The sequence below is a fragment of the Anabrus simplex genome, chromosome 8, assembly GCF_040414725.1.
Source record: "Anabrus simplex isolate iqAnaSimp1 chromosome 8, ASM4041472v1, whole genome shotgun sequence".
Taxonomy (NCBI): domain Eukaryota; kingdom Metazoa; phylum Arthropoda; class Insecta; order Orthoptera; family Tettigoniidae; genus Anabrus; species Anabrus simplex.
In genome coordinates this window covers 51,400,698-51,427,857 of record NC_090272.1, presented here as the reverse complement: position 1 = coordinate 51,427,857, position 27,160 = coordinate 51,400,698, and the positions used below count along the sequence as shown (strand labels likewise).

The window sequence follows — 27,160 nt, the reverse complement described above, 5'->3', positions numbered from 1 at the left end:
ATTTTAACCTTAAATGGTAATTTCCCCTGCCTCAGAGACTGGGCATTTGTACTGTCCCAGCTTTCCTGCAACACACACAACACAATCCTGCACTGAAAAAACACGCATTTTCCATACACGATAGATGCCACCCACCCTCACTGGAGGGTCTGCCTTACAAGGGCTGCACCAGGCTAGACAGCCACACGAAATTATAATTATTACATTAACTGGAGCCTCTACCATGTGTTCAGTGTCTTCTGCATTATTTCATCATCTGAACACTACTACAGGGTCACTCATATAAACTAATAATAATAACGCTATTTGCATTTTTCTTCTTCCATTAACTGATGGAAGAATGGTGCCAAAATGTCATCTTGATACCTCTCTGCATTTACTGTCGTCTAAAAAACAATAGGCCCAATTATATGCCTTGCACTAACAGCACACCCTAAACCAATCTTCCTATCATAATGAGGAACTTCATAAACATCATTAGGATTTTCTACACACCAGTAGCGAGAGTTATGACTGTTCACGTGGTCATTAAGATGAAACCAGAACTTTAACATACGAAAATACGGTGTTGCAGTGATAACTGTCTCACCATGTTAACAGCTGAGATTCAGACTGGCAACTGATGCTTGCCAGGTCAAACACGCGCAGACTGCATGCAAGGTCAAGAACTGTGCGCGCGCCTCCCATACTGCAGCTTATGTATCGCAGAGTAAAACCGCCGCTTCGACGGTCTTAGTTTATATGAGTCTCAGTCTGGTGGTATTGAAAGGTGCTCAAATACATCAGCCTCGTGTCGGTAGATTTACTGGCACGTAAAAGAACTCCTGCGGGACTAAATTCCGGCACCTCGGTGTCCCCGAGTGGGTGGTTTCAACAAGATTCAGCTCCTGCTCATACAACAGAAGATTCCCTTTTTACAATCTCAGAAGTATTTGCAGACAGAGCGATCAGTGCTGGTCTACTTCGCATTCGTTCTCCAGATCTAACAGTGTGTAATTTTTACTTGTGAGGTAAACTGAAAGAAAACATTACGAATGAAATCAGTGCACACCTCACTCAAGTCACCCAGAATGTGGTTACCAAACATAATGTCTGTATAACCCAGGAAAGACAACACTTCCAGCATCTTTTATAAGGTAAGATTTCATATGAGATTGTATGACTGCATAAAACAGTTTAAGCCTAGGAATTTCATTTTTGTCCGTATTGAACTGAGAAAGGATGATAGGAAAACTTAAAATGGTCCACCTTTTCAATACAAAAATGTTATAGTTTATTTATAACATGTATTTGTACTTGGAACTAGTTTCAACGCTGATTTGCATCATCATCAGCCAAAATGTGGGAATAGGCAAGCATTTAGGCATTTATATTACACAAGGCGTTACATTAAACAATACACATCTTACAAGGAGATAAAAACAGGGACAAGTATAGAAACAAATGAATCGTTGAGAAAACAAAAGTTGTACATATTAAAAGAATAACCTTAACCACACATCTTGCAGTGCGAAAGTGTTCTTCTTGAATGATTCCTGAATATAAAACACACGTGCACACATTTCTGAAGTGTGTGCGCGTGCGTTTTGTATTCAGGAATCATTCAAGCCAAATATTTTCGCATTGCAAGTTGTGTGGTTAAGCTTATTTTTAATATGTATAACTTTGCTTTCTCAACGATGCACGTGTTTCTACATTCTTCCCTGTTTTTATCTCCTCGTAAGATGTGTATTATTTAATGTAATACCTTGTGTAAAAAACTGGGTTATATGAAGGAGTTATATCATGTTCAAAATCATGCTTTCACGTCTCTGCACAATATTTAAAATGAAATTTTACCGTTGGTCTTTATAGCTATTGTTGAGAGTGAAGGAGAATTTCCTGTTTTGTATGTTTATCAGGAACTCAAGGGAGACTTCATTAGTTAGTCAGAACATAGAAAAATGAGAACTCTTAAGGTTTCACTTTACTTTGTCCTGCCTGCTGGCTCTTCAGAAATGTGTGCACGTGTGTTTTATATTCAGGAATCATTCAAGAAGAACACTTTCGCACTGCAAGATGTGTGGTTAAGGTTATTTTTTTAATATGTATAACTTTTGTTTTCTCAACGATTCATTTGTTTCTATACTTGTCCCTGTTTTTATCTCCTTGTAAGATGTGTATTGTTTAATGTAACGCCTTGTGTAATATAAATGCCTAAATGCTTGCCTATTCCCACATTTTGGCTGATGATGACGCAAATCAGCGTTGAAACTAGTTCCAAGTACAAATACATGTTATAAATAAACTATAACATTTTTGTATTGAAAAGGTGGACCATTTTAAGTTTTGCATAAAACAGGGCGGCCATGCGCAACCTAAGTGCAGCTGAGGCAGTTGCCGTAGCGAAGAGTGCAAACACCATTTATTCGATCATAGTTTATTAGAGACACTGTATAGTAACATGAAAGGAGAAAAAAAAAAAAGGAGGAGTAAAATTAATTAATTAATGTCCGAGTATGGTATTGAATCGTCTGCTATCTACGATATATGTAAGATGTGAACTGCTGAAATTCCATTCAAGCACAGAATCAACCAAGGTCATCACTGGATACCGTGTCCTATGGAAACCTAAGCTGAAGCAACCAGACATTCTGCATGAAAGCAACAGAATTAATGTATTATACACATCTGCAATCCAATTGAAAGTGACAAAATGTTGTTCTAATATCCAGAAAATTGCTGTCGGTTACTAACGTGCGGAATAAAACAACTTCTAAAATAGTTGTACATGACTGCAGATAAAGAGACTAAGACCAAGATCATGGTGACAACAGTAAACACAAAACACAGAAGATTACAACTAACAATCAAGAAAAATAAGGATTTCATCTTCCTTGGTTACAAAATGAAATGCGAAGATGTCTGTACCCTGCACAAAGCTGCCTGGAACAGAGCCGAATGAAGACACATGATCCAAAGGATGACCTATTTGAATGAATGGGTGAAGGGCATGAGATATCATGATCATAGCAACAAAACCTCCAAACTACAATGATGTGACTCTTCATTTTAAAAATCTCACATTCACAGGCCAGGATTCAAACCATGGCCATCTGGCTGAGAAGCCAACTACAATGTCACTTGACTATCATGTACCTCAAAGTCACAAAGGTAACAGTGGACTAGTGTTTTATTCTGAAGAAATGAGACTAAAGCAAAACTATATTCATTTTCATTTGTTAAACCACACTCACTCAATTAAGAGTAGGCCTCTGATATAATAGAGGTGACCCTCTTAACACACTGACGAACGGCCCCAGAGATCTCCGTAGTATTGCGGCCTGCGGTTGTTGACGGGCCCCGGAGATCTCCATTTTTATGCACGGACATTGTTTGTAGCTTGTTGTACTATCTGTTAGCTATAATTTTAACTACTTTCAATCGTGTCTTGAAGTAGAGGGTTCGTAGATTTTAGTGTAGATGTATTTTTTTTATAATTGTACAGTCTTTGTAGCCATGGAAACTTCGCATATACACTGGTGTTCTTGCACGCCGAGAATCACTGCCCATGGTAACGTGCCCCATGTGACGACAAAATATTTCAATATTTATATGCAGATTCATCGTCTAATGTGCCACATGGGTGATGAACCCTGAGAATTTTCGTAGTTTCTCAGCTGACAGTAGGTGACAGGCTATGAGAATTCTTGTTTTCATGCACTTCATATTTCCTTGATTATTGATGAGATAAGGAGTTCCAAATGGTGTACTCATGGAATATAAATTATCGCTGCATCATTCTTTCTTTAAACCTTCATGTATTTAAAAAATAATAATGTCGGATATGTAGAGCTATTCCCTGGAGCTCCAGTGTGGATGTCAACATGGCGCAGCGTATTCAGTTGCCGATGGCTACCGATAATTGTGATTAATTATGTACAGGTCGGTTATAATACGTATCGAGTGACCGGGAATTAGATATTTCTAATGAATAACGGCTAACACTAAATGAAGAGTAGCCGTAAAGCAGTGGCGGTGGGCCCTTAGGGGCACAGGGGCACGTGCCCTGTCAAGTTTTTGCACTCAGAATTTCAGAAAATAATTTATAATGTAGTTGGGCTACAGCCGAACAACAGAATTATTTCTACAAATATTATCACGACAAAATGTTATATTCTTAACTGGATTACGGATTTTGGTAGGTATTTAAACCCACCATGTCTTTATGCACGAAAAGAGGATACCTTTTGTATTTAAAGAGACAAGCTGTTGCTGTCACCGCGAGAATGACTGCAGGAGCCTTGCGAGGCAAGTGGCAGGCGGACTGTGCAGCTCTGGGCACAAGATCGTCTCGTGCCCAAACGATGCGCCTGCGCATTTGAACACAGTATTTGAAGATGGTGAACGTCTATGACAGCTGTGGGCTTGTGAGGGTGAGCGGACGACGGGGTGTGCTTCAGGTTGGGCACTCAGATTATTGAGGACTTCTGCAGCGCATGCGCATAGAGCAAATAACAGATCACGGGAAATATCCACGCTTTACAAACATCAGTGTAACCAATTCACCAATTCTATAACTAAAGTAAATCTAGTAATATTTTAGTCTTGTTTATTTAAAAAAGGCGTTTATATCGCTCCTGCAGGGATTTAGTTGTTTTCAGATGTTTGAATTCTTAAAATAAGTTATCTTAAATGAGGTTACCGTGTTTCTATATCTGATATAGAGGTGCTAATGATAAGTTAGTTACAATAACATTGGGTGTGACGTGAATTCTCTTCAGTTTTATATCTTGTATATTTGTGTGCTTGTTTATTGCAAAATGAATAAAGTCAGTGAGTTAATTGAAAAGCAATTAAATTTTGAGACCAGAGTTCGTGCCAAGAGTTTAGGACCACCGCGACCTGTTATGATTATTGTGCAGCAGACGGAGGGAAAAAACAGGAATTTCAACAGAAAATTTAATAGTGGTATGTATGCTCAAGCGAAATGGTTATGTGGATGCGAAGAGAGAAATTCATTTTTTTGCTCTCCTTGCATTCTATTCGGTGGTGACGATGCTACTTTTTTATTGCTAGTTGCTTTACGTCGCACCGATACAGATAGGTCTTATGGCGACGATGGGACAGGAATGGGCTATGAGTGGGAAGGAAGCGGCCGTGCCCTTAATTAAGGTACAGCCCCAGCATTTGCCTGGTGTGAAAATGGGAAACCACGGAAAACCATCTTCAGGACTGTCGACAGTGGGGTTCGAACCTACTGTCTCCCGAATACTGGATACTGGCCGCACTTAAGCGACTGCAGCTATCGAGCTCGGTATGTGTGTGGTGACGATGCGTGGAGCACAACAGGTGTCAAAGATTTAAAGCATTTGAACGAAAAACTGAAAAAACACAGTGAATCGAAAAAAAAACCATTTCAACAAGGAAATGGATCTCGCACTTTTAGGTGAGCTGGACATAAGGATGCAACTTGATAGTGGGTACAGACTTTCACTTCGTAAGCAGCATGAACAGGTCGACAAAAATAGATATATTTTATCTCGTCTGATTGATTGTGTGAAATTCTGCGGTGTGTTTGAACTTGCGCTCCGCGGCCATGATGAATCAACCGATTCAAACAATCCTGGAATATTTCTCGGTTTAGTTGACTTTGTAGCTAGCTTGGATATCTCAATGAAAGAACACTTAGAATCTGCAGCCGTTTTTAAGGGTACGTCGAAGACGATATAGAACGATATACTAGATCCTATGCTCGAAGTATGTCAAACTTTTATAATGAAAGAAATTAGTGCTGCTGATTACTTAGCCATCCAAGCAGATGAAACAACCGACAATGCAACGAAAATGCAGGTGGTGCTTATATTTCGCTATCATATAAATGGCGAAATACATGAGCGGTTTTGGGGTTTCTTTCTGGCATCCAGTCATACAGCTGAAGGTATAAGCTCTGTGATTTTTAGTGAACTAAGTAAGTTGGATATTGACAAAACCCCCGAAAAACTAATTTGTCAAACATTTGACGGGGCCAGTGTAATGAGTGGTGCACAGATTGATGTACAAGCACGCATAAAGGAAGTATATAATGAAGCTAATTTTGTTCATTGTTATGCTCATGTAGGACATTTGATTATGCACAAAGCCACGTCCGACATAAAAAAATTGAAGATATTTTTCAGTGATATTCAGGGAATGTCCTCCTTTTTCAGTCGCTCTAGTAAACGCACCGAACTACTAGATACAGTTGTAATGCGCCGTTTGTCGAAAGCAGCTACAACGCGTTGGAACTTTCAGACCCGCATTGTCAATACAGTGTTTGAAAACAGAGATGTCCTGATTGAATGCTTCCAAACAATATGCGAAATAGAGACAGATCAAAACTCTGTAGGACAAGCTTCTGGATTTATCAGATTACTGAACGACGCTGACTTCATATATTGGCTGAATTTCTTCCATAGAGTGATGCCTCATGTTGATGTACTGTTCTCCCAAATTCAGATGCGAAATGTTGACCCTGTCTTGGCATCTGAATTCCTAGCGGACTTTGTTCGTAACATCAGAAGCATTCGCTATGATTTAGAGGAAACTGATGACTACGAAGCTCCAGTTCCTTCTAAGCGGCAGCGAACTTTCCAGCAACGAAAACGAAACATGTGATACTATTTTACTCCATGCAGAAGAAAGATTTCGTTTCACAGGCCATTTAGCAGCTGCCAACCTTTTCGGGTATCAATTTTTGGAGAATTTTGTACTCGGTTTACGGAAAAAGATTTCGCGTCAACCGTAAACACGTACCCGAAAGTGAACAAAGCCAGGCTCAGGACCGAACTTCAAGTGTTATATTCCAGGGTAGACGTGCGTGCGGCAGATGGTGCTGCGGCGCCATGCAAGACACGTTCAATGATTGCGTTAGCATCATTGTTACAATCCCGATGTCGACAGTGGAAAGTGAAAGGTGTTTCTCTACTCCAAATCGAATAAAGACCTTCTTGAGGAATACGATGAGCCAAGACAGACTAATGGCCCTGGCGATGCTTTCAATTGAAAGTAAAATTGCACGTTCGATTCCCGACTTCAACCAGCGAGTTATCGAAGTATTTGCTCAAGCAAAGGATCGAAGAATGGACTTCATCTATAAATAAGAATGTTAGTGTATTCATTATTACTTGACTTGTAGGGGAACAGGTTATAAATGAAATGTGGATCAGCTTATCCCTGGCAATTTAGCTCAGTGAAATAACACTTGACCGGAAATGGAGAGGTCACGGGTTCGTGTCCCGGTTCTTTTGACCCGACCTTTAACTGTCTTTTTCCTTGGTGTTGATATCTAACTGGCACCAACTGTAAACGGGATAAGCTGATCTACAAGTCAGTTGTTAGTGTATTTATTCACATGCGCATTAGTGTTATATTTTGCAACCGATACCTTAAGTTTCTACTTGACTGTCCATATTATTTTATAAGTTGTGCCCCGCCGGATAATTTGGCCACGGGCCGCCACTGCCGTAAAGGGAAATCCTTGCATAGTTGAAAACAATGAGTACACGAATATCACAAACAGGGCATTCATACTACACAGTGCTTAGAAAGACTATTAAATGGAGCTACAAATGATACTACTTTGAAACGTACAGACTACTAAGCAACCTTGTGAGTACATGTTCCAAGTTTGAGGTCAATATCTTGAGTACTTTTTGAGTTACAGTAGTTCGAGTGCAGCAGTGTAATTTATTTCTTGGAGGCTTGAACTATCCAGTCTACTTGGGGTAGCAGCCTCCACTCAGGGCCCATCATCAGTGTGTTAAAGAGAGGTTATCAAAATCAAGAATAAACAATACTGAAGACATGAGAAGAACAGATAATCTACAGAAGGAGCTAGAGGAGTTCTAACATTTTCAAATAATCTACCCTTTAAGCAATGGAAGTATTTTTTAAGTCAGTTAATGTAACAGCATAGCATAAAGAAGAGGAAGTGTGCGCTCTTCTCCTTTCACCCACAAGCCGACTGAAGACAGCGGTGGTTCTTCCACCAGTGGCAGCACAATCGCCTGAGTAGCCAGCAGGTGAAACTTGTTATTACTGCACATTACAACTGTGTCAAGTTATTGGAATTTATATTGCTCTCCACTGTCAATGTTCAAAGTGCATTTATTAGTGAATAGTGCGAGTTGTGTATTGTCTTATAATATTTTATTGCAGCCAATGACCATAAAGGTGTAAGATCATGTTACAAGAGGTAATATCGAGTAAATTGCGTTTGTATATTCAGTCTGCTTTATGTCTTACAGAAGTCTGTTACGTTCCTCTGTTTTTGCACCACATTACATGGTATTGGTCGCAATTTGACCCCTGGGTTATGGTATTTCTCTGTTGTGCATAGTCGATGGTAAAACCCATGCACCGCTACTCTCATCATGATGTGTTATAGACTGTATCTGGCTTCAGACCAATCCCTGTAGATCAGCATGTCTGTGGCGAAGAACTTCAGCCATATCTCCTGTTTCTTCTTGGCGAGTTCTCTTAGCAGATCTTTGCAGGATTCAGTGGCTGACAGGAGCAGGTCTAGATGAAGTTCTTCTACGAAGAACTGTTCCTTTGTTAGCACATAGGTGAGGCATGAGGGTGCGTACTTTGACAGGCTTAGAACTCTTTTCACGAAGTGAGCTTTGACATTTTCTATGTCTTCTAGATTTTTCCTTTTTAGATTCTTCCATATCACCTCTAATCCGTAGGTCATAACTGGTCATCGCCGTTTCCATGGATAGTTTTCTCAGATTCTTTGTACTATTTGCTGCCATCCTGGCTGTTATGTCGTATAGACAGTAGATTACATCGCAACTGTGCGTGAAGTACTGCCGCAACATGCCCACGTTTCGTACCCGGATATAGATCTGCCTTCAGGTAGGCATTTATTTAGACTGCTAAAGAGAGTAGTGTTCTCCTGAAAGGGGAGAAAGCTGTGTAAAGAAAAGTGACTCATAATTGTTCTGTGTGTGATATTCATTTTATGGTGTGGGTTACTGTAGTCACATACTAGTTCACGAACCATGGGCAACGGCTGAGTGGCCCAGTAAGTGGTCCTGAGAATCAGGATACCAGTTGCTACAGAACGGGAATGGGCATCTCGGACATAGTCGGAATCATGGCCTTCCTTGTCCGCAGGTGGCTAGGGCTATACAATCCTCTGGTGGTCCATAACCTGTTAGAGGAGAGATCCTTATTTTGACTATGTGTAAGTAGGGTAGCATCCTGCAACATGAATTTACCGAGCTCAGAACATTTAAGCAAGCCTCGGACCTATGGGAGTAACGGAGTCCCACTCCCATTTGACAGGCGAGGGACTCCTTGGGAACAACTTGGCGAACATAATGGAGTTCGATGGGAAGATATCAATATTAATGGGGCTTATGGAAGAAAGAAAGTAGAACTGGCTGAGTCAGCAAAGAGGATGCATCTGGATGTGCTAGGAGTAAGTGATATTCGGGTAAGGGGAGATAATGAAGAAGAGATAGGAGATTATAAAGTGTACTTGACGGGTGTTAAAAAGGGAAGGACAGAGTCAGGGGTAGGGCTGTTCATCAGGAATACTATTGCACGCAACATAGTTTCTGTTAGGCACATAAACGAGCGAATGATATGGGTAGATTTGGCAGCTGAAGGAATTAGGACAAGAATTGTCTCAGTGTATTCACTATGCGAGGGTGCAGATGAGGATGAAGTTGACAAGTTTTATGAAACATTGAGTGACATCGTAGTCAGGGTCAACAGCAAGGACAGGAAAGTGCTAATGGGTGATTTCGTTGTGCGAGTTGGAAATAGGACTGAAGGATACGAAAGGGTGATTGGTAAATGTGAGGAAGATATGGAAGCTAGTAGGAATGGGAAGCATCTGCTGGACTTCTGTGCTAGTATGGGTTTAGCAGTAATGAATACATTCTTCAAGCATAAGGCTATTCACCGCTACACGGGAGGGTAGCGGTACCATATCCATAATAGACTATATCTTAACCGACTTCGAATTCAGGAAATCTGTTAGGAATGTACGGATTTTACATGTTACAAATTTCATGTCTGGTCCGTATTGAAATGTAGGCTACATCAGTTTTAAAAATATTACTAAAATTTATTAGGATCAACCTATTCAATATTATCGAGTTCCTAAAGTTAGGATTTAGGCCTACATCTTATTATACTAAAATTTGAAGGGACATGTTTCGCCCATTATAAGGGCATTATCAGCCATTTTACAATCATACCTAAAAGATAAAAATTAGGATCCTGATTGTTTTGGTCAAAATATAACATTAAGAATGAGTATTATACAATGTCAAATTGTTATGAGTTCTTAATTGATAACTTACAGTTAAAGCTTGTTTAAAATGTTTGCAAAGAAATGAATAATGTTGGTATGATATTACACTGGTGATTTAAAATATTTTGTAAAATAGACAAGTAGTCCATATCCACATAATATAAGAAGGTCTATGACTAAAGTTGAATCTTGAGTTGCAGTATCATTGTACGAGTGAAATTCAGTTAAAAGCAACTCGATTTCAATTTTTAAGAATAGGTTAAAATGGACCTTTAGTAGCTTAATTAAGATGACATTGAAACTTTCTTATTGAAAACTTGTGATATTAAACTGTAGTATGGCGCTGTGTAGGTGATGAAGTTGTTGGATCCATTAATCTCATTGTTTACAAAGTGGGTCCACGGTCTTCATACTTTTGTTGAAGAAGTAATAAAAAGTTCACAACTGAATGTTGCCGTGTAGATTTTTGCTAGCTGGAGTAGTTATTTTCTCTTATACTGATGGTTAAATGGAAACATTCTTGCTTGTTCTTGGCTGTTGCTTTAAATATAGATTGACTATTGAAGGATATTTAGTGAAGAATCTGTAATGAAAAAGAGGGTAAAAAGATATGAAGTTTAGAAAAAAATGGTTGTGTTTGATGGAATGCTATGTACTCATTTACTTACCCTCTAGATAGCAATGAAATTTTAGATTTTTTAAACACCCTCGATCAAAATATTAACAATAAGGAGGACGAGGTCAACGGATTCATTAACTTTTTAGACATTACCATAACACGCGATAAGAACACATCTGATATCCAAATTTACAGAAAACCCACCCACACCCCACTAACAATTAACAATTCATCAATACACCCTAACTCCGATAAACAGCTACCTTTTACAGTTTAATTTACAGAGCCTTAAAAATCCCTCTATCACCTAAGAATCTAAAAACAGAAATTCATTATATTAAGAATTTAGCAAAATGCAATGGTTTTAAAATAGAAATAGTTAACCGAATAATTAATAAAATCAAATATAAACTAGCAACAAACCTCGTCCCAGATAAACCCAAAAAATCTAAGTTCGTCACTTTCACCTACAATAATCCAGGCATTTACCAAGTAACAAACCCCCTGAAAAAACAAAACATTAACATTGCCTTTAAGACAACAATCACCAACCGTAACCTGTTTTTTTAATCACAATACACTCAACACAAACAATAGTAACTACTCAAGCTCAGGCATATACAGGCTCAAATGCACACAATGTGAAAAATCACATATTGGGCAAACTGGCCGGAGCTTCCTTACTAGATGTCAGGAATACTATAATGCCAATAGATGCAACAAGTTCTCAGCCATTGAGTTCTCATATGAAAGATACAGGTCATCATTTTACAGCTATCGAACAGGACCTTACAATAATCAAAATAGTAGGCAAAGGAAAATTAATGAACAAATTAGAAAACATTTACATATATAGAGTATCTAGATCAACATTACAACAAAAAACCTAAATCTCAACGATCCGGTTGAAGTAAAAAATCCCTTATATGAGACTTTACCTAATTTATTACAATCTTTAAATCCAAATTTAAACAAAATTCTTAAAAATCTTAAACTAACTCCATTAAAGTTCCCACCTTCCCCTTAAAGGCAACTCCCTCCCTCCCCCCGCCTGCTAATCTTCCACAGCCAACAATGCGTAAACTTAACACTCCGTCCATCTCCTCTTCTCCATTACACCTCCCTCAATTCCACATCCTCCACAGCCAACAGCGCATAAGCTTAACACTCTGCCCATTTCCTTTCCTTTCCTTTATTACACACCCCTCCCTCAATTGCCAACGGCCATAGCCGTGTTGAAACACCGGATCCCGTGAGATCTCCGAAGTTAAGCAACATTAGGCGTGGTCAGGAGTTGGATGGGTTGCCACGCGCTGTTGGTGGGGGGGTAAGGGAAAGGAGGAGCGGAAAGGAACTGGCCACTCTACCGCATGTAAACTCCGGCTCAGGAGCACCTCTGCAGAGGTTCGGACCTGCCTTCGGGCAGAATAACCCTTACCTTACCTCCCTCAATTCCACATAGATACAATACAAGAAATTCAAATGTCACTCGTTCTGACCGAGCTCGATAGCTGCAGTCGCTTAAGTGTGGCCAGTATCCAGTAATCGGGAGATAGTGGGTTCGAGTCCCACTGTCGGCGGCCCTGAAGATGGTTTTCCGTGGTTTCCCATTTTCACACCAGGCAAATGCCGGGGCTGTACCATAATTAAGACCACGGCCGCTTCCTTCCAACTCCTAGGCCTTTCCTATCCCATCGTCGCCGTAAGACCTATCTGTGTCAGTGCGACGTAAAAAAAAAAAAAAAAAAACCTCGTTCTGACACCATACAGACAACCAGTTCACACTACAAAAATCAAGAGGGTAAGTAAATGAATACATTGCATTCCGTCAAATACAACCGTTTTTCTCTCAACTTCATATCTTTTTACCCTCTTCTTCATTAAATATCCTTCAATAGTCAATCTATATTTAAAGCTTCAGCCAACAACAAGCAAGAATGTTCCCATTTAACCATCAGTATAAGAGAAAATAACCACTCCAGCTAGCAAAGACCTACACGGCAACATTCAGTTGCGAACTTTTTATTACTTCTTCAACAAAAGTATGAAGACCGTGGACTCACTTTGTAAACAACGAGATTAATAGATTCAACAACTTCATCACCTACACAGCGCCATACTACAGTTTAATATCACAAGTTTTCAATAAGAAAGTTTTAATGTCATCTTAATTAAGCTACTAAAGGTCCATTTTAACCTATTCTTAAAAATTTAAATCGAGTTGCTTTTAACCGAATTTCACTTGTACAATGATACTGCAACTCAAGATTCAACTTTAGCCATAGACCTCCTTATTATTATGTGGATATGGACTACTTGTATATTTTACAAAATATTTTAAATCACCAGTGTAATATCATACCAACATTATTCATTTCTTCGCAAACATTTTAAACAAGCTTTAACTGTAAATTATCAATTAAGAACTCTCATAACAATTTCACATTGTATAATACTCATTCTTAATGTTATATTTTGACCAAAACAATCAGAATCCTGATTTTTATCTTTTAGGTATGAGTGTAAAAAGGCTGATGATGCCCTTATAACGGGCGAAACGTGTCCCTTCAAATTTTAGTAAAATAAGATGTAAATCCTAACTTTAGGAACTCAATTGAACTGAATAGGTTGATCCTAATAAATTTTAGTAATATCTTTTAAACTGATGTACGGATTTTTTGGGGATATCTCGATGAAACAGACCACTATCTGATCCATAGTGAACTAAGTATCTCTAGGCCTAGGATAGAGAAAGTGAAATCTGTCTGCAAACGAATAAGGGTAGAAAATCTCCAGAATGAGGAATTTAGACAGAAGTACATTGATATACTGTAATTAGTGAAAAGTTCCGAACAGTGGACACTAAGTAGTTTCAGAATATAGAAAGAGAATGGGTGGCATACAGGGATGCTGTAGTAACAACAGCAAGGGAATGCCTAGGAACAACTGTGCGTAAAGATGGGTAAAAGCGAACATCTTGGTGGAATGAAGAAGTGACAGCAGCTTATAAATGTATAAAAAAAGGCTCATCAGAAATGGCTCCAAACAAGGGCTGATGCAGACAGGGGGAATTGTACACAGATGAAAGAAACAGAGCAAAACAAATACTTACTGAATCCAAAAAGAAGTTGCGGAAAGATTTTGGTAAGAACCTGGAAAGGCTAGGTCAAGCAGCAGGGAAACCTTTCTGGACAGTAATAAAGAATCTTAGGAAGGGAGGGGAAAAAGGAACTGAACAGTGTTTTGGGTAATTCAGGTGAACTCTTAATAGAATCCAGGGAATCACTGGACAGCTGGAGGGGATATTTTGAAAATATTCCCTACGTAAAAGGAAATCTTCACGGTAGTTTCGCGAACAACGGAGCGCCATGGGGAGAAGGAAAATGATGTTGGTGAAATTACGTCTGAGGAAGCGGAAAGGGTGGTAAATAAACTCCATTATCATAAAGCAGCATGAATAGATAAAATTAGACCTGAAATGGTGAAGTATAGTGTGAAGGCAGGGATCAAATGGCTTCATAATAAGATTAGCATGGAACGCTTCAGATTGGACAAAAGCAGCAATTGCACCTATCTATAAGCAAGGGAACAGGAAGGATTGCAACAACTATCAAGGTATCTCATTGATTCACTGGTATCTTGGAAGGAAGGGTGTGATCAGTGGTTGAGAGGAAGCTGGATGAAAACCAGTGTGGTTTCAGACCACAGAAAGGCTGTCAGGATCAGATTTTCAGTACGCGCCAGGTAATTGAAAAATGCTACAAGAGGAATAGACAGTTCTGTTTATGTTTCGTAGATCTAGAGAAAGCATATGACAGGGTACCGAGGGAAAAGATGTTCACCATACTCGGGGACTATGGGTACTTACAGGAGATAAACAAGGCTGTAATCTTTCACCTTTGTTGTTCGTAGTTTACATGGATCACCTGCTGAAAGGTATAAAGTGGCAGAAAGGGATTCAGTTAAGCAGAAATGTACTAAGCAGTCTGGCCTATGCTGATGACTTGGTCTTAATGGCAGGTTGTGTCAAAAGCCTGCAGTCTTGCACCTTGAAAATAGGTGCATTGAGCATGGAATGAAAATTAGTCTTTTGAAGACTAAATTGATGTAAGCAGGTAAGAAATTCATCACAAATGAATGTCAGATTGGTGATTCAAAGCTGGAACAGGTAGATACAAGTATTTAGGATGTGTGTGCTCCCAGGATGGTAATATAAAGTGAGATTGAGTCAAGGTGCAGTAAAGCTAATGCAGTGAACTTGCAGTTGAGATCAACAGTATTCTGTAAGAAGGAAATCAGCACCCGGACGAAACTATCTTTACATCGGTCTCTTTTCAGACCACCTTTGCTTTACGGGAGTGAAAGCTGGGTGGACTCAGGATATCTTATTCATAAATTAGAAATAACAGACATGAAAGTAGCGAAAATGATTGCTGGTACAAACGGGTGGGAACAATGGCAGGAAGGTACTCGGAATGAGGAGATAAAGTTTAAGTTAGGAATGAACTCGATGGATGAAGCTGTGCGCATAAGCTGGCTTCAGTGGTGGGGTCATGCCGGGCGAATGGAGGATAGTTATCTAGGAGAATAATGGACTCTGTTATGGAGGGTAAGAGAAGTAGAGGGAGACCAAGGTGACAATGGTTAGACTCAGTTTCTAACGATTTAATTATAAGAGGTATAGAACCAAATGAGGCCTCTTGCAAATAGAGGATTGTGGCGACATTTAGTAAATTCACAGAGGCTTGCAGACTGAACGCTGAAAGGCATAACGGTGTATAATGATGATGTATATATATGTTATAACTTCTTAATAAAATTAGACTACCGGGCGAGTTGGCCGTGCGCGTAGAGGCGCGCGGCTGTGAGCTTGCATCCGGGAGATAGTAGGTTCGAATCCCACTATCGGCAGCCCTGAAGATGGTTTTCCGTGGTTTCCCATTTTCACACCAGGCAAATGCTGGGGCTGTACCTTAATTAAGGCCACGGCCGCTTCCTTCCAACTCCTAGGCCTTTCCTATCCCATCGTCGCCATAAGACCTATCTGTGTCGGTGCGACGTAAAGCCCCTAGCAAAAAAAAAAATTAGACTCATTTACGATGAATGGTGAAAGAGCAGAAATACCAAGACAGCGGTGGAAATTAAAACCAGAAGTTTTCTCACATATGTTTCCTAATCTGCCTAAATATCTCTCTACGGCAGTTAAGAAACATAACTCTCCTATGAAGAGGCAATCCACGCAAACATATGTCCCTATTAAAAGCGCTAATCAGTGCATAAATGTCAGTGATCACCCCATATGTTTAGCAGTTAAGATAGCCCTGATGCCAAAAATATTAGGAAAACAAATGCTTTGTAAAGAGGTTGAAGAATCAGAAATGTAATTTCATTAAAACACAGAATTGACTAAATGTTACTGAAGATAAAATACAATTGTTTAGCAGTTGAAAATAGCCCTGATACAAAAAATGCTAGGTAAACAATTGCTTTGTTAAAGAGGAGATTGAAGAATACATTTGCTTGAAGAAACCATTTCAGATACAAAATCTAGGCAGTTCCACACAATCAAAACAATTTGTCTCTCTCACCAAAAATCAGAAAGTTAGGCCTATATCCGATACAATGTTAGAGAAATATCAAGTGAAAAGTAAAAAAATTAATGAGATATAGTGATGAATTTATCTTGGATTCCCTCTTTTTAAAAATAGTCTCCCAAAGGTTATCGGCACTGCTTGAATCATGACTTGCTGCCTTTACCTTCTGAAGCTCATTTGAGAAAACTGGTGAAGGGTCTTAAATGTTCATATAGCATAAATGATCAGGCTACTGCTGCCATAGCACAAATTTTTAGAGGAAAGAAGGAGTATGAACGCTTCGGGATGTTGATATTTGATGAGGTAAAGATTAGAGACAAAATTTGCTTTAACTCGTATTTGTTACAGGTGAACAGTTTGTTAATTTGGGAACGTTCACTTCAGAGGAAAGCAAGGATCAGTAGGCAAATCAAGCACTAGTTTTAATGTTTGTTCCCTTTCTGTACAACTGGATCCAACCCATAGTAATATATCCTAGCCGGAATGCTGCCTCTGGTGAGATAATTACAAAAATTCTCATTCAGGTCATCATACAATCAGAGCAAGCAGGTGTAGGAATTATTGGTTTCACTCCAGTCGAATAAAAAGTTACGAAAATGCTTAGGAATATCCTGCAACATAAAGAATCTAAAGTGTTCAGTTTCCAATCCAGCCGACTCTAGCAGAAAACTGTGGGCATTTTCAGATGTGCCTCATATATTACTTAAGTGAATAAGAAATAATTTCCATGACAAAGTAGAGGTTAAATAATAAAATGGTGATATTGTTCATTATTCATTTTACAGGAAAGTTTATAAATGTGACACATCTCCTGAATTTTCCAGATTGGAAATTTACTATAAACTCACTTCTGCCCATTTGGATCCTAAATTGTTTCAACAAATGAATGTAAGGCTGACATTTAAACTTTTCAGTAGGTCTGTCGCTAATGGTATAGAATTCAATAAAGGGTATTAAATCAGAGGGTTTAGAAAATAATGAAGCAATGGAAAATCTTGCAAATGATTTAAACTGCCTGATAGATGCATTAAATTCATCCATCCCTACTTAGGCACAGTATAAAGGATCACAAGCACATGAGACTTCAGTGAAGTGGCAGAATATCATCAGAAATAGCCTACCCAAAATACATTCACTTTGCAAAGAACACTGAAGTCCTTGAGAGTTACTTTAGAAAGCACTTCAGAAGTGTCTGAATTTTTGTGCAGTTTGACAGTAAAGTTTAATCAAGATCCCCTAGAATGCTATTTTGGTATTCTGCGATCACCAAGTTGTGATGGTCATCCATCCACTATTGACTTTTTACATTTATATAATTATGTTGCAGTCCATTTACATAGCAACCAAACTTGCTTTATCCTCTGACGGAAACTGTGAGTACCGAGCTGAATCCCACTTAACGTCTTATATGCGTATTCTTGCAAGAGGAATTGAGAACAAAAACTGTACAGTGAAAACACAAGCTGAAGACAAATTCATGGAAAAAATTGTGAATGTTGAAGATAAAATTCAAATACCGGACTGGAAAAACAGTTTACCTCACTTAAGTCAGCAGGGTTTCGGCAGAGAATGCATAGTGCATCATTTAGCCGGTTACATAGTGCAAAACATTTCAAAAGTGATGCAGTGTAAATTATGCCTACCTTTCCTCCATGGCAAACCGACTGCTAATGTACCAGTAACTGCTTCGCTAATACTAATTGAACATTACAGATCAGGTCTACACAGAGCGGCACATATCTTATGTATGCATCAGAAAGTGTTAATAATGTGCTATTGTGAGTGGAAAAGGTTGTTGTGGAAAAGATATTGTGTGCTAATAGTTTGTGGGGGATATTTTTTTGAGTGTTTGGATAGTTTAGATGTTATAAAGTGAAGTCATTGCAATTAGGATGCTGTGAAGAATCTATGTGTTGTGTATGCTACCAAAACTTGTATTTTACTACTTGAAGTTTCAATTCTTCTTCTGCACAAAGGAAATACGAAGGGAGCTGCCTACTTCCATGAAAGCTAAATCATCTCAAAAATACTCCAAAGTGTCCAGCTGCTGAAATCATCTTTAAACGTGAGTTGCATGCATCAGTTTATTACGTAGATAGAAGCAACGGTAGTACCGTACATGCCTCTGTTAACTGCATGGCGTGACACAGGTGTTTCCAGTGCCATCTGTGGGGCAGTCCACATTAACTCGCGGAGAGAGCACACTTCCCCTTCTATACTGATGTTAAAAGTAACAAAAAAAGCTCTAGAAAATGAAATAAAGATTTACACTTGGAAATAAATCATAATGCAAGCAGTTGCAAAAACACAAAAGTTTATAATCATATTTCTACACAGTCCGAAACTTGGCAGGAACTTATCTCAACAATAGCCTTTATGTTGGGTGAAAAAATGGCAGCACTCAATCAAATGTGTGATTACAAGTGTTCATCAGTTAACCTAGTTCAGTATTTATTTTTAATGAAGTTCACACTTGAAAATAAGGATTCTCAAAGATAAGCTGAACCAAAAAAAGTGCAACATCAGACACCCTTGCTGAATCACAGACCAACACCTGCTAGGTTCTGCAACGCTTTTTACACACAGGTCATTCCTTAATGAAATAATTTAAAGTTTGACACCTGCCCCATCTATAGGGACAGTCAAAATGCACAATAAACTTCTCCTAGTGCTTGCATAAGGATTTAGTGCAGGTCATTTGAATCTTTTCTGGAAACCTTTTCCTCTCCTCAAAGAAAGCAATCTACAAAATCTATTCTCATAATCTGTCGATAGATTGCGATCAACTTGTTGTCAGCTCCTGCTCTACAGAATAGAACAAACTAATTTCACTATGAAGTTAAGAATATGCAAATCAGATCTAGAAACAAACTAAATATGAATGTCAGCAAGTAGTAAATTAAGAAAACTATGACATTTAGGGACGGCATACATAAAATGTGGACGACAGACGATGAACCCTACAGAATGACTGAATACCTTTCAGAATGACACAGAGAAGTTTACTGTGTCTCAATGGACAGGGTCTAGATTCACATCCCATGGGGTAAGGGGACTGTCAAAACTGAGCTTTGAAGTGGTGGAGGGATTGCCAATCTTTTATCCCTGGAAGAGGTCTTACATAGAAGAAAATTTTCCAAAACCCTGAAAATCAGCTGAGATGACCTGAAGCAGGAAGAAAGACGGGAAACCTTACAATGCACAGCCAGGAAGAAAACAATATCAGCTGAAAACCAGGTTTATTAAAAGACTATTATACCACGCATTTTAGGTTTCTTGTGATGTCGATTTCCAGCTTTATTGGATGACTTCACCCGTGAGTTTTTACCTCTCCTATTTGATCTCTTCACTCGGCTGGACTGTCCCGTGCTGTCTTCTTTGTCTTGATCAAAATCTTCAACGGGTACACTTTCATAATCACTGAAAGTATCTAAACTGATTATGTTATCCACAAAAGGCACTCCACTTTGCAGTTCTGACTGATTAAAAACATTTTGAAAACTGGTAACATTGTCACTTACACTAACAGATTTATTATTTTTAAGATGGTTGTTCACAATTTCATCATATTCCCTGAGTATTAAATTGTGGCTTGACATGAAGCCAGACTGATCACTAGTTCCACTGACAACAGGTACATTATCTTCATTACTTTTTGTTGCCTGTATTCTTTCAATAACGTCTGAATTTATTTCATTGGAGGATAACATATTAGGAGCACTTTGAGAAAGAAGTTCCCCATCAGTTCCAATAAACTGTGGAATAGTTGGACTTTCTTCTGAATTTAAAGATTCGTCATATCTATGTTTTTTTAATAACTCATCTAAACTCAGTTTCATGCTTAACATTTTCTGCTTCATCTGTCTATAGTTTGAAGCCATCCACCTCATTTCCTGTTGCAGCAAGTTAACTCTATGATTTGTTATGGTTAGTGTGGATTCAAGTTGGAATGTTGTAAGTCCATATATCAATGCACTATACACACAAATAAACAAACAGTAACCACCCACGAGTTTTTTTGTTCGTCTATCATGCAGAATCTTCACTTCACTTCCAATATTAAGATCAACGTCAAAGCAACTCGTACCACCTGCAAAAATAAGCATGACAAACATTAGCATTACATAATGAATACACAAAAAGAAAACAAGAGTATTATGAGGACATTATTATTTTTTGTTTGTAGGCCATGGTGAAATAAGTCAGTAGCTCCCAATGATTCAGCAGAAACTGTGCCCAACATTTTCAGAGAGTCCACTCACTCCAAAGGTCAAGAGTGGATTGAACCTGTGGCTTTGCGCTCCTGATATACGAAGTGTGGCTATTAACAAAGGGGACTGATATCGTAAATCTGATTTATTGCAAGAATCCTAAAACTTCACTTAATCACCTTCAAAGTACCCCCCTTCAGTATGCATATAGTACGCGAACCTTTTCTTGAGCCCTAGTTCCCATTCTGCACTATGGAGCTCAGGGCTCAAGTAAAGTTTCGCGTACTATACAGTGGATTTTCCACTGTTTGTAACAATGGATAATTAAAAGCCAGTCAGCTTGATGCTTGTAAGCTCTGGGAAAGCATTTCTGATTATATTAGACATGTTTCCAAAATTACTAACTGTTTTCATAGAAGGCAGTTAGTGTTTTGGGAAGGTTATTCCAGTGAGGCTCAACTTGCTGTATTCCAGCAAGGTAGAGCAGATATTTTAGATCCAGGACAAATGGGACTGTATCGCTACTGACTTATCCAAGGCTTCTAATAGGGTAGATCATGGGTGACTGATGACAAAAATGAGGGCTATTAGAATAAATAAAAGAATGGTTGAATGGATGGCTCAATTTCTACAAAATAAAACTCAGAGAATTAGAGTAGGTGAAGCATTATCTGATCCTGTTGTGAGGATAATTTAACATATGAATTTCTTAATTCAAGTCCCTCTCAACACGTAAACAGAACTGTGTGGACCTTTGTCCGTGTAGTCCTGTAATGTGCTCTGCACATATGGCTCTATCCCCTCCCCTTCTTGGTATGGCTGAGCGGATGCGGATGGCCTTGGTGAGTGTTGGGGGTAGCCATGTTGCAGTTTTTGCCTGATCTTTTTACGAGACAGACGTGCCATGTAGTCTTCTGTATTTTTTTCCGGGGTTTATCCCGGTTTCCACCCTCTTCTGGGGAATTTGGTTATGATGAATTTATTTTACAGTTATTAATCTACCTGGCATGTAAATTTAATCCTTTTATGGTGTGATCTGCATTCTCCTCCAACCTCCCATCCTATTCCGGTATTCCGGTTAGTACATGTCATATTCTTAGATGTGTTCTTTTCTTAATTTCATTACTGGCCCTTTTCTAAAACTCCTTTTCCTTCTGGTTTGTGGATTTAAAATTTTACCTAGGTCAGTAATTTTCTGTACGCCTTTCCGTTTAGGAGGCTTTCAAACTTGTACCTTACCATTGTAACTCTGCATCCTTTATTACACAGGTTTTAATTCTGCTTATGTCAGATACCACTCGAATAATATCATGTTTTATGAGAAATCTTGCCCAATTTCTTAGATTGAATTATTTCACCTTCACTTTAAATATTGAAGGGGGAAGCTAACCGTGAAAATGACTATCATTTAATGTAAAGAAGTACCAGTATGTAAAGAGAAAAATGAAACCACCTTTATTGCGGTGATTTTTTTTTCTGCTAGGGGCTTTACGTCGCACCGACACAGATAGGTCTTATGGCGACGATGGAATAGAAAAGGTCTAGGAGTTGGAAGGAAGCGGCCGTGGCCTTAATTAAGGTACAGCCCCAGCATTTGCCTGGTGTGAAAATGGGAAACCATATTGCGGTGATCTGTCACATGTTTTGTCCACATGTTTTATGTTTTTTGGGGGTCCCGTTGGTGACTATTGTTTGATGTTTTGTTTTTTAAAAAAGAAGTTGGGACTGATTGGATTTGGTGGTGTGACACGTAGGTCTCGATTTCATGTGAGATCTACCCTGCATATTCTGGTTTGATATTTAATTACCTGTTACTATTTTCATCCTAGTTTTGTTCCAGATTATCTGCTATAATCTCTGTTATAAACTTTACCTTCTACGTATGAAAATATTGAATTAGGGAGTGAACTCTACTCCCTGTGTACTTCGGCCTGGTGATTTTAAGGTGATATTGGATATCACCTCTCTGGTTGACCTTCTATGTCAAGTCTTTGATTCTGCTGATTTTGAAATAATACGTAGTTTAGTAATTGGGAGTTTTCAATTCATTGCATGACCTTGTGCCTTGGTGTCAATGACTATATGATCAGTCCTTGTTTAATCATTGGGTTTCTTAATTAGTTTCTGGAATTCTGCCCTCTCTTCCTGGTACGGATTTCAGCTCCTGTGATACTTTAAAGGTATTTACTCCGTACTAAGGTTCTGGTTTCATTTCTCTCCTTATTTCCCTGTTAATTTTACCTATTACTTGTTCCTTTCCTTATCAAATATTTTTCAAAAAAAAAAAGACAACGCAGATCATTTAACCTTGTAACCTTCATATACCTTTATTAAATTTTATGCTCCTGATACTGTGTTATCCTTTGAGACAACGTTGGTAATTATACTCTGAAATTGGTAAGTTGGTACTGATATTAAGGTCACGTTGCAAGATCCACTCCTAGCTCGCTCTCCACTAATTTACCCATTGAGGTAAGTTGTTTTTGCATGTTAATTTAATACTGCCGTTTAGATTACCTTGTGCTTGACGACACCACTGCGGAAATTGTGTTGCGAGTGTAAGTGTATGGTGTATCATTCTAAGCCTAACCTGAAACTAGTGCTGGGTATCTTATTTTTACTTACCTAGCCATCGTGATATCCTGATTTTAATTTTCTGGGGCTAGTGTGTTTGTGTTGTATTTTTAATTGAGTGATCCATATGTCACAGTGTTTTTTTAAGTTAACTTGCAACTCGGCACGTCACAGGATTATGTTGTTTTTATTATAACTCGCCCTTGTATAACAGCACGTCACAGTGCTTCTGTGGAATGACTCTGTAAGATTGGGGCTTGAATGATTCCTGTGCTCTGAGCCCCTTACTTCTGCTTTAGTTGTGTTCGTCACCCAGTTGGTCGTTGTGCCATTATTTGATTATACTTATTTGGTGCCGCTCGTTACTACGTTACTGTGTCTATACTTAATTGTGTCCCCTATGTGCTGCAGATTACTGCCATTATTTGATGTATTTATAACTCCCCATGTATAAACGTGTGCCACTTAGCACATGGGTATGTATTATTACCTCCCCAGTACAAGCGCAGCGCCACAGTGTTGAATTTGATCCCATATTTTATTTATTTAACCGACCGTCACAGTGTATCATCAACCTAACCTAACTGTAACTGTATATACAACTGACCGTCATACTGTAACGATTAAGGATTCCACAAGGCAGTATTATTGGAGCTTTATATTTTCTTATGTTACTAAATGATATGAGTAAAGAACTGAAACTACAGATTAGGCTTTTTGTTAATTATGTTATACTGTGTAGAGTAGTAAATAAGTTACGGGGTTATGAGCACATACAAAAAGATTTCGACAATGTTGAGAGATGGACAGCAGACAATGGTATGATGGTAAACAGGATGGAAAGTCAGATTGTAAGTTTCACCAAGAGGAAAAGACCCCTCAGTTTTAATTACTGCACTGATGAGATGATAGCACTTCACAGAGATTAATGCAAGTACCAAGGTGTTAATATAGAAAAGATCTTCATTAGGGTAATCACATTAACAAGGTTGTAAATAAAGGTTACAGATCTCTTCATATGGTTATGAGAATATTTAAGGGTTGTAGTAAAGATGTAGAGAAAAGTTCCAGTGCGTCACTCTACACAAATGAACGTAAGGACATAACACAACTTTGCAGGCAATTAATATACAGTAATTCAATTTACTGAAAACAGTATGAATAAAATTGATTCCCTTAACCAAAACATTATGTTTTTCATTCTTTATTGTACCTGCTAACAATTAAAAAATTGGGAGATTGTCAAATTTGTAGCGCGGAATACGATGCTTTCTAATATAGAATATTTTTAATTCCGTACAATATTCTTTTAGCTGTGCTCTAATGTAGTTTCATTTCCAGCTTCACTCCTTGCTGAATAACCTAACCTTCTATAATCACTTGTATATCATGAAAATAATACTATCCTAACTATGAAGATTTTCTTTATTTTGTTGTATAAAGCTTCAAATGACCACAGACACAATAGCTGAAACTGCTTGTTTTGATATTCTAGACAAATATATACCGTAAGTGAAATGTCCGAGTTACCATTTGCTAGGAATCTTAAAGTTATACTTATTAAAAAAAAAAAATAACCAGTCATTAGTGGAGCTGGCTTTCCGATAATCTGGTGTCCGAAAGTCTGAAACATAAGCTACTAAAGTGTGCAAATGCCTGCATCAAACTCATTTATTAAGCCATGTTAAAGGGCTGTTGAATATGAAGCTCCACTGTAAAACCTGCTTAATGCACTGACAAATTAGGAGCCATCTATCAGGCTTTCTTGAAGGTCTACAATAAAAAAAGTAGTTGCATTGTTACAGACATTATGCATAGTACCGTGAAGAAACACGTTGGTGCGCAACATCAAGACCACTGTCCCGATTCATTACAACTAATCTCATGAAACATACCATTAATATAGAACAAAAATAATACAAATAATTAAAAAAGGATGCTTGTTGTTTAAAGAGGCCTAACATCTATGTCATTGATCCATTAAAAAAAAAGAGAACAGTTCTAATATTAACAGTTATTCTACAATATGCTTTATTCATTTTTCTCAAAATTATAAATTATACATCTGACATGTTTTGCACCACAGCCCCTCAATTATTCTTAAGCTTAACCTAAAAATAAAATGTCTTAGATACTTTTCTGTTACTGAATACAGTATAAATGTTAAATTTTTATTTAAATTCCATGGACTCTAGGATAAGAACCCCCACCCTAATGAAGAAATGCATCTTACCTGCTGGAATGGTCACCTTAGAGTAGACTTTCTTCCCGCTATTATTTTCAAAGGGAGCCCTTGGACCAGTCCTTTCAGTGATCTGAACAGTTGCAATTTTTGGCCTCCACACTGCAGAAGACATATTTTCAGAATTTCCTTTCATTTTTACAGCGCCTCAAACTTGATTTTTTTTGCATATCCCATTTATGTCCGTACCTAGGGAGGAAAGACCACAATTTAATTTAATGTAATATATAACACTGTATGGTATGAAAATTAGCCTTTCGAAGATTAAATTGATGTCAGTAGGTAAGAAATTCATAAGAATTGAATGTCAGATTGGTGATACAAAGCTGGAATAGGTAGATAATTTTCAAGTATTTAGGATGTGTGTTCTCCCAGGATGGTAATATGGTGAGATTGAATCTAGGTGCAGTAAAAATAATGCAGTGAACTCGCAGTTGCGATCAACAGTATTCTGTAAGAAGGAAGTCAGCTCCCGGACGAAACTATCTTTACATCAGTCTGTTTTCAGACCAACATTGCTTTACGGGAGTGAAACCTGGGTGGACTCGGGATACCTTATTCATAAGTTAGAAGTAACAGACATGAAAGTAGCGAGAATGATTGCTGGTACAAGCAGCTGGGAACAATGGCAGGAGGGTACTCGGAATTAGGAGATAAAGGCTAAGTTAGGAATGAACTCTATGGATGAAGCTGTACGCAAGAATCAGCTTCGGTGGTGGGGTCATGTGAGGCAAATGGAGGAGGATAGGTTACCTAGGAGAATAATGGACTCTGTTATGGAGGTAAGAGAAGTAGAGGGATAAAAGACGATGATGGTTAGACTCAGTTTCTAACTATTTAAAGATAAGAGGTATGGAACTAAATGAGGTCACAGCACTAGTTGCAAATAGAGGATTGTGGCAACATTTAGTAAATTCAAAGAGGTTTGCAGACTGAACGTGGAAAGGCATATCAGTCTATAATGGTGTGTGTGTGTGGAGGAAACTTAACTTCTTATCAACAATTATAGGCTTTTGCACTGAGAATAAGACTGTTTAACAAGAGTTCTGGAAACCCCCTTTGCCGTATCAAAAGATATAATTTTTCTATTCAACACTTGGCTTTACGTTGCACCAATATGTATAGGTCTTATGGCGACAATGGGACAGGAAAGGGCTAGGAGAGAGAAAGACGTGGCCGTGGCCTTAATTAAAGTACAGCCCCACCATTTGCCTGGTGCATAAATGGAAAACCGTGGAAAACCATCTTCAGGGCTGCCGACAGTGGAGTTTGAGCCAACAATCTCCCGAATGCAAGCTCACAGCTGTGCACCCCTAACCGTACAACCAACTCGCTAGGTCAGAAGATATATATAAAAAGCTAAGGTTTCATATATTAAAACTTATTTCAAGAGTTCTACCAGGGCAATTTTAACCATTTTTAAATCATTTGAAAGCTCCAGCTGAGTGAATTCCAAAAAGTCATTAAAATGGGAGGCGGGAAGTTCTCGTAAAAACTCACCAGGAGAGTGGAAAAACGTCTAAACCTTAACCAATGAAAACATTGAATTAGGGCCTCTTTATTCCATTTCCTGGCTTAGAAAACTACAGATGTCTTTTACCATAACATAACATCTGTGAACTTTACTGC

The 27,160-nt window shown here is 38.5% G+C and overlaps 1 protein-coding gene across 3 annotated transcripts in view; it reads right to left on the bottom strand.

Annotated features, from left to right (window-relative positions):
- Positions 1 to 27,160, bottom strand: part of LOC136879113 (uncharacterized) — a 44,709-nt gene that overhangs the window by 10,107 nt on the left and 7,442 nt on the right. For 2 of the 3 annotated variants that reach the window (XM_068228868.1, XM_068228869.1), the window contains exons 2-3: positions 25,523 to 25,720; positions 19,764 to 20,594 (exon numbers count right to left, since the gene is read on the bottom strand). In XM_068228868.1, the coding sequence (XP_068084969.1) occupies positions 19,764 to 20,594; positions 25,523 to 25,667 (976 nt within the window). In that variant the 5' untranslated portion in view covers positions 25,668 to 25,720. The remainder of the gene's footprint in view (positions 1 to 19,763; positions 20,595 to 25,522; positions 25,721 to 27,160) is intronic. The other variant, XM_067152860.2, reaches the window with a different exon arrangement.